The sequence below is a fragment of the Panicum virgatum genome, chromosome 3N (genome assembly GCF_016808335.1).
Source record: "Panicum virgatum strain AP13 chromosome 3N, P.virgatum_v5, whole genome shotgun sequence".
Taxonomy (NCBI): Eukaryota; Viridiplantae; Streptophyta; class Magnoliopsida; order Poales; family Poaceae; genus Panicum; species Panicum virgatum.
This window is the reverse complement of record NC_053147.1, coordinates 26649803-26664510: the sequence shown is the minus strand read 5'-3', so window position 1 is coordinate 26664510 and position 14708 is coordinate 26649803. Positions and strand designations below refer to the sequence as shown.

The 14708-nt window shown below is 46.8% G+C and overlaps 2 protein-coding genes across 2 annotated transcripts; both read right to left on the bottom strand.

Moving 5' to 3' along the window:
• Positions 1–321: 321 nt before the first annotated feature.
• LOC120665417 (probable magnesium transporter NIPA4) lies at positions 322–4343 on the bottom strand. Its single transcript, XM_039944981.1, has 9 exons — positions 3871–4343; positions 3043–3099; positions 2863–2953; positions 2600–2760; positions 2342–2469; positions 2095–2232; positions 1852–1944; positions 901–1006; positions 322–827 (listed from the first exon to the last, which is right to left on the bottom strand). Exons 1-9 carry the CDS (start codon positions 4037–4039, stop codon positions 685–687), a joined length of 1086 nt encoding a protein of 361 aa, XP_039800915.1. The 5' UTR covers positions 4040–4343; the 3' UTR covers positions 322–684.
• Positions 4344–9611: 5268 nt separating this feature from the next.
• LOC120665416 (protein ROLLING AND ERECT LEAF 2-like) lies at positions 9612–14058 on the bottom strand. Its single transcript, XM_039944980.1, has 4 exons — positions 12361–14058; positions 11885–12102; positions 11371–11594; positions 9612–10910 (listed from the first exon to the last, which is right to left on the bottom strand). The coding sequence occupies exons 1-4, from the start codon at positions 13823–13825 to the stop codon at positions 10139–10141; spliced, it is 2679 nt and encodes an 892-aa protein (XP_039800914.1). The 5' UTR covers positions 13826–14058; the 3' UTR covers positions 9612–10138.
• Positions 14059–14708: the final 650 nt, after the last annotated feature.

The following is a 14708-nucleotide window of genomic DNA, read 5'->3' as shown; positions in this document are numbered from 1 at the left end:
ATCAAAATTTCACAAAAAGACGAATTTTCACATGGAGTACTAAATATAATCTATTTGCAAAACTTTTTCAGGGACGGATATAACTTTTTGAGATGAATCTAATAACGGTAATTAATTAATGATTTGCTACAGTGATACTACAGTACCATCCTCTAATCACGCAGTCAAAGGCCTCATTAAATTCGTTTCGCGATTTACACGGGGGTTGTGGAGGTGGTTTGGTAATTAGACTTCATTTAATACTCTAAATTAGTGGTCAAAGGGCCAAAAAAAAATTTCGCTTTCAGCCTTAACCAAACACGGCCATGGTGTGCTTCTTCCACTCTTCCTGTATTCCGAGAGTCGTGTTGAAACAAGACAACAGTTCAACAAAGTGACCTATATGGCCCACCGCCCCACCCCGATTTACATATAACCCAAAACTAGGATTCTTGGCCAGCCTGGCTATTACCCAGAGAAGTATACCTGATATAATCCTCAAAATTCTGTACCAAAGCCTCAGAAATTACAGAGGGGGAACCGAGCTGTTACCTTTTGATCTCCTACAGTCAAAACCTATCTTCTGTATCCGTCGAGTGATGAATGGAGGGGCATTCTTCCCTTCCTATGTCTAAGACCGATGGTTGCTGAGTATAATCCTTGAAGCATCATGATTTGAGCACGCTTGCAAATCTCAGAAGGACATCATGATGACCGAAATGAATCTGTGGCCCTTGGCGACCTCAGTGGGAGGCCATCAGCAGCAGACCTTAGAGGAATTCCTTCAGTGGCGTAGCCATCCTCATCCGCATGTTTAGGAAGTCGGATGGGTAAATTTGGTGGGAGACCTGTGATGCGGACCAATAAGCATATATGGATAGAAGCCATTACATGTCATAAGGAGAGTGAATGTCAACATACCATCCACCATATCCTTTGTCTTGTGAAGAAGAGAAGTCCCAGAAAGGATTGTAACAAAGCCACACATCTCCGTGACAATTTGTGTCGGACTTTGACGATCCCAGTCCTGCATGCAATCAGAACTGACATTAATAAATAGTTTCAAAATTCACAAGAACAGGGAGTTCCCTGTGCACCCGTTTTGGCAATCCAGCCTAGCTATCAGTCTTTCCTACTATGCTTTCTCCAGAATGTTTCATACCATCCTGACCGAAATTGTGTTGCCATTTGGCAGGTTTGCCAGTATTAGTTTTAGATATTTATTTACTCATTCTTTCCAATACAACCCCTAGTCCTGTTTACAGCAGAGTGGTCCTCAGACTGGACAACTATGATTCTTTGAGCATCTTTCGTATAGTGAATACTGTGATGAAACCTTAACAAATTTGAGAAACTATGTCCCAAAAAATTGATCCCTGAAGGTTCGAATCTCATTTAACCAGTGGAATTTGGAATATTGGATTTCAATCAGCAAGATAAGTGGGGCAACTGCAAAACTTGAAGCCATCAACCAAAAAGGGGAGCAAATAAATTTAAGTGATCATCCGAAAGATGGATGGTTCAAAACAGAAATTTGAATCTCTCATAAAAAAGGATTGAGATTTGTACCTTTTGTGTTACAAAAAGATCGCATACTTATAAGGAGAAAAAAATACAAAAATTAACTATCAGTTAAGTTAATTGGATGTTTGTAGTTATACCATAATTCCATCAACGAACAATGTAAAAAAAATGCCTGCTAGTAATTTCAGCACCTGACCCATTCAATGTAAAGTCTGCTATCCAGTGTACTTTTTTATATTTCAGGCAAAACAAGGTAGTAAATCAAATTACTACGCCTAAGTCACTGTTTAAGACATAAGTCAAAGATTGGTTAAAATCATGCAAAAAATATAGGTCAGAATCTGTTACCTTGAACATTATAACACTAGCCAAAATGGTCAAGGATGTAAACATCGTGTAATATATGGGCGAAACAACTGCAGTGTTGAATGTGTCAAGGGCCTGCAATATATAATTTTGGCAAGTTGAAAATAATGTAGAACAGAAGACAATATCCACAAGGCAAATATTTTTTAGTCCACTTAAGCGTAAGACAAATTTTCAATTCATATGACTCCAGGTTACTGTACATGACAACAGTATTGAGCATACCTTGTTCAGATAGTTCATCTGTGTTACTATGCATGAGACCACAACAAATAAGAACACCCATGTTTGTGGATAGACTAGCTGGTTCATCCCTGAAAACGTCAGCTTCAATGCTATCCCAAGAGCTTTGACACTCATGACCTGCCAAACCAAGCCAAAATGAACAGATGGAAAACATTTATATCCTAGCTTCTTGAGAAGAGTTACGCGTATTCACATGAAAACAACTGTTAATCAGTGAGGTGCATACTGATAAAGATCCCACAAGAGAACAGATGCCGATATAAACCATGATGTGTGTCTGACCATACTGAGGAGCAAAACGGAATATGAGTACAAAAGCTGCTGCAAGCACAATTGCTGCATAGAGTAGAAATGCTGCACGACAAAATTTAAACCTTAGTACCTGATAAATTACTACGTTGATATTCATGACAATGACATAACACCTAATAAAATAGTATGATCTGATTCATGAGTTAAGAAATGCACGAAAAAATCAGAGTACCTGATTCAGTAGCAAGATCCCACACTTCTGCCACAGACTCGATTTGACGCTCGGGAGGGGCATGAAGCACAATAGTTGTCGAACCCACAACACAAAGAATACATCCAAGTATACCAAATATGTGAAGCTTCTCCCGCAACATAATATGGGCAAGAACAGCACTGTATGAGACACACCAAAACTATCAGAATTACTGAAAATATAAGCAGTGGAAGAATATGTTAATGTACCAATTGGAGATCACGTCGAAGCTTAGTCCTTACCTAATAATTATGCTAAGTGCACCAAGTGGAGTGACCAAGATAGCAGGAGCAAATGCGTAGGCTGCAAAGTTAGCGATCTCACCAACAATCACTGAAATAGAGTACAGTATATCATTGGTACCACATAATGGAACAAAGATACAATATCAGAACTATATTTCACCAGAAGGAAACACACACTTGTTATCATTCCCGCCCACCATAGTGGCTCAAGCAAGTACGAGTAGCCACCAACACCTGTCGCAAATCGGCAAAGTAAATCTAATCAATAGAAAAACATGAATATTGGAACTCATCTAGAAAGATAGAAGCAGAATAGGCTAGGCGTAAGTTGCATAACACCAATTGTTGATCACTGGTCAACTGTACGTAGTTCACTGAGCATCAATGGAAGTATTAACTCTTCGGTGGCATAATCTGACAAAAAGTATGTTTACATATCTATTGCCACTGAAACATTTCAATAAGCAGCATGCATTTTTTTTCTCTGCTACTCTAGTAATGTTTGTAAATTTGTTCGAACCATACATATGCACTAACTACATTTCAAATTTGCAAACGGGGGGAGACCTAGAAGTTTGGATTGCAAGGCAGCAGCATTAGACCAGTGCATCACCCCGCCGCCACCGTGCCAGCAATCAACTATGCTGCTAGTGATCTTCCAGGATCAACCGCAAGTGTAAGCAACTCCTGGTTGAACTACATTTCAACAGACCAGCTCCAAATAAAACCCCAATTCATGCTTCGCACGACCTAACCGGTCTCCAATGTGCCCAGCGCTTACCGTTCCAAGTCCTAACCGCGCTCCACTACCACAAGACACCGAGACCCACCGACACTGCAGCCGAGATCCAACCCGCGCACAGCTCACGGATCTAATTAAGCAGCAAACCAAGCACGCCGGCAGCGAAACAGCAGGGAACTCGCGGCCTGCTGGACTGGTTCGCAGGAGGGAAGCGACCTGGTCCCAGGCAGAGGCAGAGCCAGAGGTGCCGAACGGAGCCTCACCTGCTCGGACGCCTGACGCGCCGGCCTTCTTGAGCCCCTTCTTCTTGACGATGAAGCTGGCGCCGATGAAGAGGCTGGAGGAGAGCGCGAGCAGCAGGCCCTTGATGTTGTCCGCCGACATCCCCGTGTACGACTCCACCCACCTCCCCACCAGCTGCGCTCCCCCCATCGCTACTCAGGGGCAGGGGCCCACCTCCCCCTTAACCCCTCGTCGCCCTCCCCCGTCCCGCGCGGCGGCGGCCACCGCGCATGCGAGATCCAGAGGCGGAGGGAGCGCGAGCGAGGAGGGGCCGGCTCGGTCGCTCGCCCTCCTCCACTCTCTGCTGGTGGCTCGGCTTTTCGTCCCGCCCCCCAGTGGGCTCCGCGGTTGCAGCGCCGCGGGAGCTGTGGCGGAGAAGCTAGGCCAGCTAGCCAGCTACTACCGTATGGAGCGGGCGCGCGCGCGGCTGCGTGGGGAAGGAAAGACGCGGGGGGGGGAAGACGGAAGACGGCGACGGCGTCGTCGACAAGGATGCGGGCGGGGGGCGTGGCGTGGCGAGGGGGCCGCGTCCGGGAGCGCGATGCCGCGATGCGTGGGTGTTTCCGGGCTCTCGGCCGCGGCGCGCGGCTCGGGCTCGGGCTCGTGCCGTGTGTTGGGCCGGTCGCGTGCGGGCGTGGCCGGTCGCGTGCGCCGTGGCCGGATGGTATGGTTGCGACTTGCCGTGCCGCGCGCCGTGCGTTTTTTTGGGTGTTTTTGAGGCCGGGGCGCGGGGTTTGGGAAGGGTTTCTTTCCGGCACTTTTTTGTCCCGCGACCGCGCCCCCCGTCTGTCTGACGGCCGCGATGGGTGGGGGTTTCTATTCATCGCTTCAAGCGAAATTCGCTGGATCAATCGCAGAGAGTTCCGCGCGTCGTCCCGATGCCCAGGTCCCACGTGGGTTATAGTGGGCCGTCCCCCCTGATGCCCAATTTCACGTTTCGTTTCAGCCATTCAAATTCCACAAGCTAAATGTTTCACCGTTTCATCGTTTCAGCCATTCCACATCGAATTCAATAGAAACAGAAATCATGTTTTATTCGATCAAAACATATTAGAGGAACGTGAAATCGGAAAAGTAAACTAGGAACAGGCGAACAGGTTTAAACGTCTTCAGAGAAACATTTGTACTATTAAAAACTTCGAACAATTTGGAATGTTCCGAAACTTTCAATTTATTCCAAAACATTCAAATTTGTTTTCGGGACATTTCAAAAGTGTTCCGGAAAACATTCATATTGTTCCGAAACATTCAGATTTGTTTTCGGAACATTTCAAAAAGTGTTCCGGAATATTAAGACATTTTTTTCAAATGTCTTCCGAAACATTCCAACTTGTTTAGTATATTGTTCCCAAACATCCAAACATTCGGATGTTTTGGAGAACTTTCATATTTGTTTTGTGAACATTTAAAAAATGTTCTGGAAAACTTTCAAATTATTCTGAAACATTTAGATTTATTTTCGGGATATTTCAAAAGTGTTCGGAACATTAAGACGTTTTCAAAAGTTTTATAATGGAAATCAAAGTGTTGTAATGGAAACAAAAATGTTCCCTAAACAAATTTGTTTGGGAACAATTCAAATTCAAAAAGTTTTGTAGAAATGTTCGCCAACCAATTCAAATTGTTTAAAAAGGTTCCAAAAAATTCAAATTTGTTTGTGAACAATTCAAAGTGTTCCGAGTAAATGGAGAATTCAGAAGCGTTTAGAAAAATTCACAGTGGTCCATAGAAATGATTACCCAAAAAATTCCAAAAAAATGTTTGTCAAACAATTCAAATTGTTTAAAAAAGGATTAAACGTAAATGTCTCAAACAAGGGAAACTTCTTTCTAAACTTTTGTAGAAGTTTAGAACATTTCTATAAGTTCCAAACTATTTGGAATGTTTTTCAAAAAACAATCGGAAAAGTTGTGAATTTAAGAAACAAGGAGAAATGTTTTGAACTAAGCGAAACAAAATTCCATGTTTGCAAAATAAAAATTAATGTTCAAAAAAATTTCATGAATTGTTTTAGATTCTACAGTTTGAACATGCCTAGCTAATCAATCAAATTGAAAGGCATGTAGCCTAGTGGTTACAAGAGTCTCGGTAGCACCTGAGGTCCTGGGTTCGACTCCTCATAGGAGCGAATATTATGGGATTTAATGGCGTTGTTCATTTAGTGGTAGGTGACGTTCCCGTCGACAGCGAGGCGCATGTGGTGACTTCGTTAATCTCGAGGATTTGCCGGCTCAGTCTTTTTAGATGCTCATAGGGGTAGAGTTTGCGTACGTGTGTTCATAGGGGTATAAATTTATGCGTGTGTTGTGAGTGTATGAGTTGTACTGTGTAATATAAAAAAAAATTAAATTAAAACTAAGCGACAAGATAGAATGGGCTCATAAAACGAAACGAAAAGGATATGCCGAAACCATCAGTGGACAGTGGACTCGCGTCCGGGAAGGATAATTGCCAATTGGGCTTCCAAAGAAAAAAAATAAAAGAATGAAACGGGCGGGCCACCTCGTGCGCAGCTGCTTCTGCGATGGAATCGCGCCTGGCAGCGCGCGCGATGAATAGCCTTGCCCGCGATGGGTGGCAGCGGCTGCGTGGAGCCGTATGCGATGCGGTCTCCCTCCCTAAAAGGCTTGCTCCAACCATTTCCCCCATCCAACTCCCCCTATATGTACTTTCTACTATATTTTACTACCTCACTCTAAAAGATTTCTCCCCCTATAACTCCTTCTCTCCAACCATTCTCCACATATCTATTCCCCCTATATACTATCACTCATTAACTAACTATTTATTTAACGTTTTTGAGTTTAAAAAAATCATACAGTATTTATACTGTCATAATACGCATTATCATCATGTTACGGGGATTAAACAGGATTAATATCGCGAAGAAACTGTGTGATTAGAGATATAGGGGGAGTTGGAACTCACCCTACATATAGGGAGAGTTTCAACTCCCCCCGTATATAGGGGAGCTTTGGGGGGAACCATTGGATCGGATTTCCCCCCAAACCTCCCCCTACGTGGGGTGGGGGGACGCATAGGGGGCTCCGTTGGAGCTAGCCTAAGCTTTGAGAGTGCGCCGTGCGGGACGTGTAAGGGGGTGTTTTGGTGAAAAATTTTGGGCTGGGGTACTGTAGTATTTTGTTTGTATTTGGTAAATATTATCCCACTATGAATTAATTAGACTCATAAGATTCTTCTCGCAATTTTCAGCTAAATTGTGTAATTAGTTATTTTGTTTAACTACATTTAATGTTCCATACATCGAGAAAAAATTTGATGTGACAAGCTACGCTCATGTTTGGCCCAAGCGCCAAGCCCAACCAACACATGCGCGCGCGCCACTTGCTTTCTGGCTGCTGACGCCGCGGCCATCCCGCTGCCCGTACGGCGGCCCGGCGCCGCTGCCAGGGCAGGGCAGCACAGCTGCTCAGCTGCAGCCGGGGCCGTAGCTGCCAGGGGCTCAGGGGTTCCCGCGGTAGCTGGGGGCAGCTGCCCCACTCTGCGGTATGGGAAGCTCCGCCCCTAGTAGTAGGAGTATCTACTAACCATTTAATCAGCTCCAAGCCCTTCTTTATATAAATTTTTACTTAGCATTTAATATTGCTTTGATTAGACAGATCTCACTGGATGCTACAAAAAAATCTTATTTGTGTGATAAAATTTGAATGCTAAACGAATACTTATTTTTAGAAGTAAAGTGCATGGCCGGTCCTCGAACTTGTGGGGGTGTGTCATCCTGGTCCCCGAACTCAAAAAGTGTGTTATTCCGGTTCTTAAACTCTGTTCAGGTCTCATGTTCATCCAAACGGGTATGGATCTCTACCCGCGAACCGAGAATAGACATGATTGCTTAAAATAGAAAATTAGTAGGAGGTTAAATGCAAAATCATCCGGACACAAAAAATTACGCAAATATTTATAACTTTATAAGGGTTCTTTTGAAGAAAAACATCTTCTTCCTCGTGACTGCGCGTGCGTCACTGCCGCGCCAGCGTAGGCACGCAGGCGAGCCACCAGCACTGCCACACAGGCACTCGCCGCGGCCGCGTGGGCGTGCGTGTGAGCGGCCCTGACGACGCGCTGCTCTTCTGCGGAGTCCAGACGTCCCGTTACCGTACCACGTACGACGGCGACAAAGCAGCTGCAGGAGGCGATCGGGTTGGAATGCCGCCGGCTCTGCGGGCGTGCGACGGCGCGCGCGCAGCTGGGCGCGTAGGAGCGGTGGGTCGTGTTCGTGGGGGTCTACGAGCATTACTCCAATCTGTTGTCGTGGTGGCAGAGCCTGGCCGAGGCGCCGACGGGCTCGTCGACCTCGCCGCGCTGGGGTCGCCCGAGTACGCCAACCACCCCATGCTGGGACCCTTCTCGGCGTGCAGCCATGTAACCGGCGCGCTCACCTACACCCACACCATCGCACGCCTCCTGCTCCAGCACAGCACCGCCACGCCGCTGCCCCTAGCTGCACGGGACGAACAGCGGCACGCCGACTAGCTAGCCATGGCCATGAGAGAGGTGGGAGATGAGGATAGAGCTGACATGTGGAACTATACCCATATAGATTAATATGATACTCAAATAGAGTTTAAGGACCGAAATGACACACTTTATGAGTTTGAGGACTGGAATGACACAGGTCCACAAGTTTGAGGACCGGCTATGAACTTTACTTTTTTTTTAGAATGGAAGGAGTACCATTTTCTGTTCATATAACTACCTAGTGCACCATCCCTCTAACGTTGGCCACATGTTTGTCCCTACTGCTGAAGTGCTAAACCTTGTTGGCGGCCGTTCAGTTTGGCGTGAACTGAAAATCCAATCTAATTTAAGTCAGACTAGAATTTAGAAGGGTGCTGAGTGTAAAGGAGACTCCCCTAGAAGGTAAAAAGAAGGTATTGGGAAGACTCGTCCAAAAATCAGTAAAATCCTAGTTAGTTGGATCGTGAAAAAAAAATTGAAACAAACACGCTGGAGACTGGAGTGTTGTGCTCGTGCTGCCCCGAATACTGTTTGGTTTGAGAGCCTTTTTTTCTCTTTTGTCTTCTATAAGCACAGAGCGGCCCACTTCTCTGCACGTGAGCTTCGTACCTTCCATGGCTTCGAGATTGGCATCACCTGCTTGGTGCCTGATGCTGCTTTTGACGTTCTACTACTGGAATCCAAACTGCAGCCTGAAATACTCTATTGTCAATTTGTCATCAATATATACTTCACGTGGTGGTATTCAGAGAAGCTACGTTGGATACCTTGCCCCGGATCAGATCCGATCTGGCATCCTTCGAATCAATGTGCACGGTGTGTACATGATGTACAGATCATCTAAGCAACCGATAAAGCTAAGCTGCGCATTGATTGAAATTGAAGACTGTTGCTTTTATAAAGAGGGTTTGCACGTTCGATCGGATGCAGCTACATCACATGTGAGCCGTTGCTGCTTTACGCGAGTGCCGGGATCTTCAGTTCGGAGGAGGCTGTGATTTGCTCACTGATGGCAAGCTAGAGACCTCATTAGAACAAAATGAAGGACGAGTTGGTACTTGATAGCACCTGTGGGTTAATCGGTTTGAAAGGAAGACAAGAGCGCAGAGTGCTACTGCTTTTCATTCAGAAAAAAAAAAAGAGAGAAGAGAGAGAGAAAAGTTAATGACAGCGATATTCACCAACTTCAGAGACCGTCGCATTTAGCTCCTGTATGCTCTTCAGAAGACTAACACCATCGAACAATGGAGCATAATTGCATAAATACAGCTTTTACAATGTACAGATAAAATCTACTTAAACAACGAGCTAGCCTGCGACTGCGAATTCACTAACTTAGCTAATATGTACACAAGATGAGAATGGCTACAAAATTGTCTTCCCCTCCTTTGAGGGCTCTCCAACTCGACGGAGCTCTAGAGTACTTGGCAGCTCCCTGTGAGTAGCTCCAGCTACTGGCTAGTAAGAACTGAAGGAAGCTCCACCTGAATTTGCTACCTCAGAAATCAGAATCATCCCAAAGCATCTGCCCGCAACGTTGCTTGCTTCGCGCACAATCATACAGGAAATAACAGGCCGTCCTTTCTTGTACATTGGATGGATTCAACATTACCCCAAGTACAATGGTGTTGTACTTGTGAATAGCTGGGAAATGGAAGGCAGTTTCTGATTGTTAATAGCTCATTGAACGAATTAAACATTACCCACTGCTCCAGCGATTATTGTGTGCTTTAGGTATCAGGAGCTGCCAAAAGAAAATTTGAATCAAGCTCAATCACTTCCAACTGTAATCCTGACATTTTCATAACTTCTCAGTGTTTCCTGAGTGAAAGATTCCAGTGCTTCAAATATTGGAGCCAGGCCTGATTTCAGATCGGCTGCACTTGCCTCTCGGGTTTGTTTCACAGTTTCCTCATGTCTAGCTCTTTGCTCGTCCAACCTTTTATGCAATGTATCCAATGCAACCATGCGGTTATCAACCGCCCTACCATTGTCGGCAATGGGCAACACTATCTTATCTGCTTCAAATTGTCCTTGCAAGCCATGTTCCTTCTGAAGAGATTTCAGCCGCTTTGCGAAATCTCTAGACAGATAATCGGCTTTTAACTTCTGTTGCTGCTCTTCATCCTGCCGTTCCCACAATACATGCACATTAACTGCAAAAGCCTCCATTGTATCTATGACGCTACCTTCTGGTATCCTTTTCATGGCTTGGCACCAATCATTAGCTGTGATGAACACAGCAGGTGCTCCAAGCCTACCAGGAGAGAACGGTGCGATGCCATCCGGAGTTTCTTCCTTTTCCTGAGGGAGCCATTTCACAAGCCAGCCATTGAGGGTTTCGATATAAGCTTTTTGGGATAGGATCCAATTCCTGAAACAGGAACACCAGTTCAAAAGCTCCATTTCTAGTTCTAGTGTAACCTTGGATGAGCTTCTTTCGGGTCCATTCTTAGGGATGAGGATATGAGATTTAGTTTCAAGTATGGTATGAAATTGCTTCCGATGGCACTCAAGAATAAACTTCCACATCCTAACAAGCCTACACCAGAATCACAACTATATTATGTTACAAGTAAAAAAAAAGAACTATTGTAAACACTACTACTAAAACTAGCTGAACTTAGATGTTGTGTCAGTAAGGCATATTTTTAGTGATTGTTCATCAAAGAAGTGCATCTTTTGTTACATGTCCTTTAAAATCGATTAAAATTTTTAACTGAAATCACTGCATGATTTCTGAAAGACGCAAATAAGAACAGCTAATTCAGTAATTCTATAATTAGCCATTCTAAGAAATATATTCCATAAGAATAATTGATTATACCGGTATGAAACCCATACACACTTTGTAAGATGAAACAGAACTCTATTGAACTACCAAAGTAGATAACAAATACAAACAGGCAAAATGACTTTCAAGACTGATCGTTTGCAGATTGAACCCTTTGAGATCAACACAAGTGAATGACAGAGTAGCAGTAGGGCTACATTTGGCATACCCTTGGATAAGTGTGACAAGGTGTGGATGCAACTCATCATCTCGTAGTATGTGAATCCTCCTGGAAATAACTTTAGCTGATCTAATGGAAATGTTGATTCTGGTGAGCAGTGTCCTAATTGAGGCCCGTGTTGTATCAATCTTATATGGCTCTGCGCCAGTAGCATCCAACTCTTTCAAGCGCTTCCATTCTTTGTCATATGTAATCCTCAATCTCTCTTCCTCCTAGCATAATTTTTTTTTTAAAATGTTAATAATAAGAATATAAGCGTCATTCTAAAGTTGACAAGAAAACTAATCTGAATGAGACCTTTCTTTAACTGATCCAGTCAGTTAAAGCATTCCCAAACATAAAGTTCTGATGTCTTGAAAATTATGCAAAAGTATGGATATCATAAGGCTCACTGTCAATTATCAAATCAACATTACGGTTATGTTTCCTTTTACCAAAAATACCATAATGTAAACTGCAAAAGAAATTGAGCCTCACAGTTCATATGATTGAAATAACGTACCATAATTTCCTTATGAAGTCTTTTCTCCCACACGTACAACCTATCCATTGTTGCGGAAAGAGTGTTAAGTTCAACATCGCTGGAGAAGTCGAATCTTTTACTCGAATTTTGACTCCTTTTGGATGAATTCATTGCTGATTGTTCCAAGTTCTTCACTGGTGGCTCTGATAAGGGAGAAAACAGCAAGGCAAAAGTCCCCATCATCCTTGAAAATATCACTGCACCAAGAGTAAGGAACAAATTATTTAACCGAGTCACAACTATCTATGGAAAACAGAAGGTTGGAGACGAATTCATGCCCGGAGATTGGTATAACAATAAGAAACCAGGTACACAGTACCTTTCAAATAGTCAAATATCATTCTTGCAATTGGTTTAGTAATTTACTGATACAAACAAAGTTGATTTGAGTTTGAAGCAGTCTTACGGCAACTGAACAAGCACACAATAGTCAATAAAAAAACGATGATACTTACATCTTAAGACTTTATTCCTTGATCTATACGGCATCCTCCCCACCTCAAGGATCCTTGCCACATCCTCTCCACAGGCAGCCACTGAGTTGAACTGTTCCTTTATCTCCTGAACAACCTCAGCAACATCTCTTGTCCCAATGTTGTCCGGTGGCCGTACATCCTCACCGACTACTATGGATGAGTGATCCTCCGAGCTCAGCTTCTTCACCTTCCCTTGATCAGCACCTGGTGGCACGGGCCCTCCTGTTCTAGCATTGGCATGGTCACAATCACAACTGCACACACTCTCCTCCCCTGACTCAAGTACAGAAGCACTATTCACACTCTCAATCTCAACCTCCTTGTGCTCCATGGACACCTTCACCTTGGCACTGACATCCACATTGTCAATCCGGTTGGACGCTGTGCTCTCTACCGCCTTCCTCGCCTTCACAGACTCCCTCATCGACTCCATCTCCGTCTCCTCCTCGAGCTCCGGGATCCCCTCCCTTGCCCTCACCTCGCTCGAGTTGGGGCTGCTCGTGAACGACCCATTGGAGTCGTACCCTTTCGCCTTATACTGCGGAAGCTCCTGCTCGTACGAATCGAACGGGTTAAAGAAGTCCCACGGTGATGTTTCCTGCATTGGCATCGGCGGCGGTGGCGCCGGAGGCTCCGGCTCCCTGCCACGATCCTCCACCGGCCGACCCCCCTCCGGCGGCAATGGGACGCCGTACATGGGGTTGTTGTACTCGTAGTTGTACGCCATGTAGGATGAACTGGCGGCGAAGTTACCGTAGCCGTACGGTTCTTGGTACACCGTGTTCGCCGGCGTCGAGCTGGCCTTCATGTAGTAGTAGCCCGGAAATGTGGCATTTTGGAACGCGGAGTTTGGGAACGAAGGGTAAGGGTTGTAGGAAGCATACTCCCACGGCATCTCCGGCACGGCCGGTCCTGGCTGATGGATTTGGCGTTCTTGGGGCTCGCCCTCGCCGTGGCCCGGCAGGGGAGCGCCAGGGCGAATGACAGGCGCCGGCTGCGGGATCTCGCCGTGTCCGGCGCCGCCGCCGCCGCAGCCCCCGGGGGCGGCGCAGGGGTCCGGGGAGGCCGCGTCGGGATTGGAGTCCGAGGTGTCGTCGGAGTGGAAGTGGATGTGGGAGTGGCCGGAGCAGGTGTGCGGGGTGGCGGAGCCGGACGCGGAGGCGCTCCGCTGCTTCTTGGGCTGGTCGTCGTCGTGGCCGCCGCGGTCCGATGGCGGCGGCAGCGTGAGCACGGGCGACCCCGGCGGCGTGGCGGCGTGGTGGTGGCTCGCGAACCGCGCGAGCGCGTCGGCGACGCGCGGGAGCGCGCAAAAGTAGGCGGCGTGCGCGGCCGCGAGGCGCGCGCGGTGGTCCGCCGCGGCGCGCAGCAGGTCCCGGCGCTCCCGGCAGTGCGCGGCCGCCGGGGACACCTCGGCCGCGTCCAGCCGCGAGCTCCGGCACCCCATCCCTCTCCGGCAGCGCCCCTACTCCACCGCCGGCGCCGGCATTGCCCTCGCCACCCACGACGCCGCGAGCGGGAGAGCAGAAACCAGAGACTAGAGGAGGGGCGAAAAAAACTATGGGCGGGAGCGGAGCGCGCAGGCGCCTGGAGCGAGGTGGCGTGGGGCGTGGCGTGGTGAGGTAAAAGAAAATGGTGGGCGAGCGCGGCGAGGCGAGGCGAGTGGCGACCGCCGAGGGGAGGAGGAGGACCGGCGTGCGCGCGCGCGCGGGAGCGTGACCCCGGGCACGTGGAAGCGCTGCGGGAAGGGTGCGTTTACTGCTGAGCAGGCGCTGCCCGATGGTTGCAGCTGGGACGGACGAAACAGTGAAGGCCCAAAGAAAGATGCAACCAACGTGTGCTTGGAGGGAGAAGGGAGCACCGGGGCAGCGGCAAAGTACGACAACTGCCACGGGTCTACGGCCGCGTTCCCCCGCCCGTTTCAGGATTTCAGGGCAGCACGGCACGCAGCCGAGCAGCAGGAAGGAACGGCTGCTCTTGGGTCGCTCACGGCTCCCATCAACTGCAAAACGGAAGACGTTTCAGTCGGGTGGTCTCCGGTGCAGGAGGGACCATGACCATGGCAATCGCGTTTAGTTCCCAAAATATTGTAGGCAAATTTCAGATGACATTGTCTAGTCATTGCATAATTATGTTCATTAGATTCATCTCGCGATTTCACCGAGGTTATGGAATGAATTTTGTCAGTTATCTATATTTAATACTCCTAATTAGTGATCAAATGTTTGTACCTCTGATTTTTTTTTGAATTAAACAGAACTCTCTGGTGAATGATGATGGTTACGAACGATACGACGAGAGGCTAGAGATTGGGGAAGGAGTGAACGATG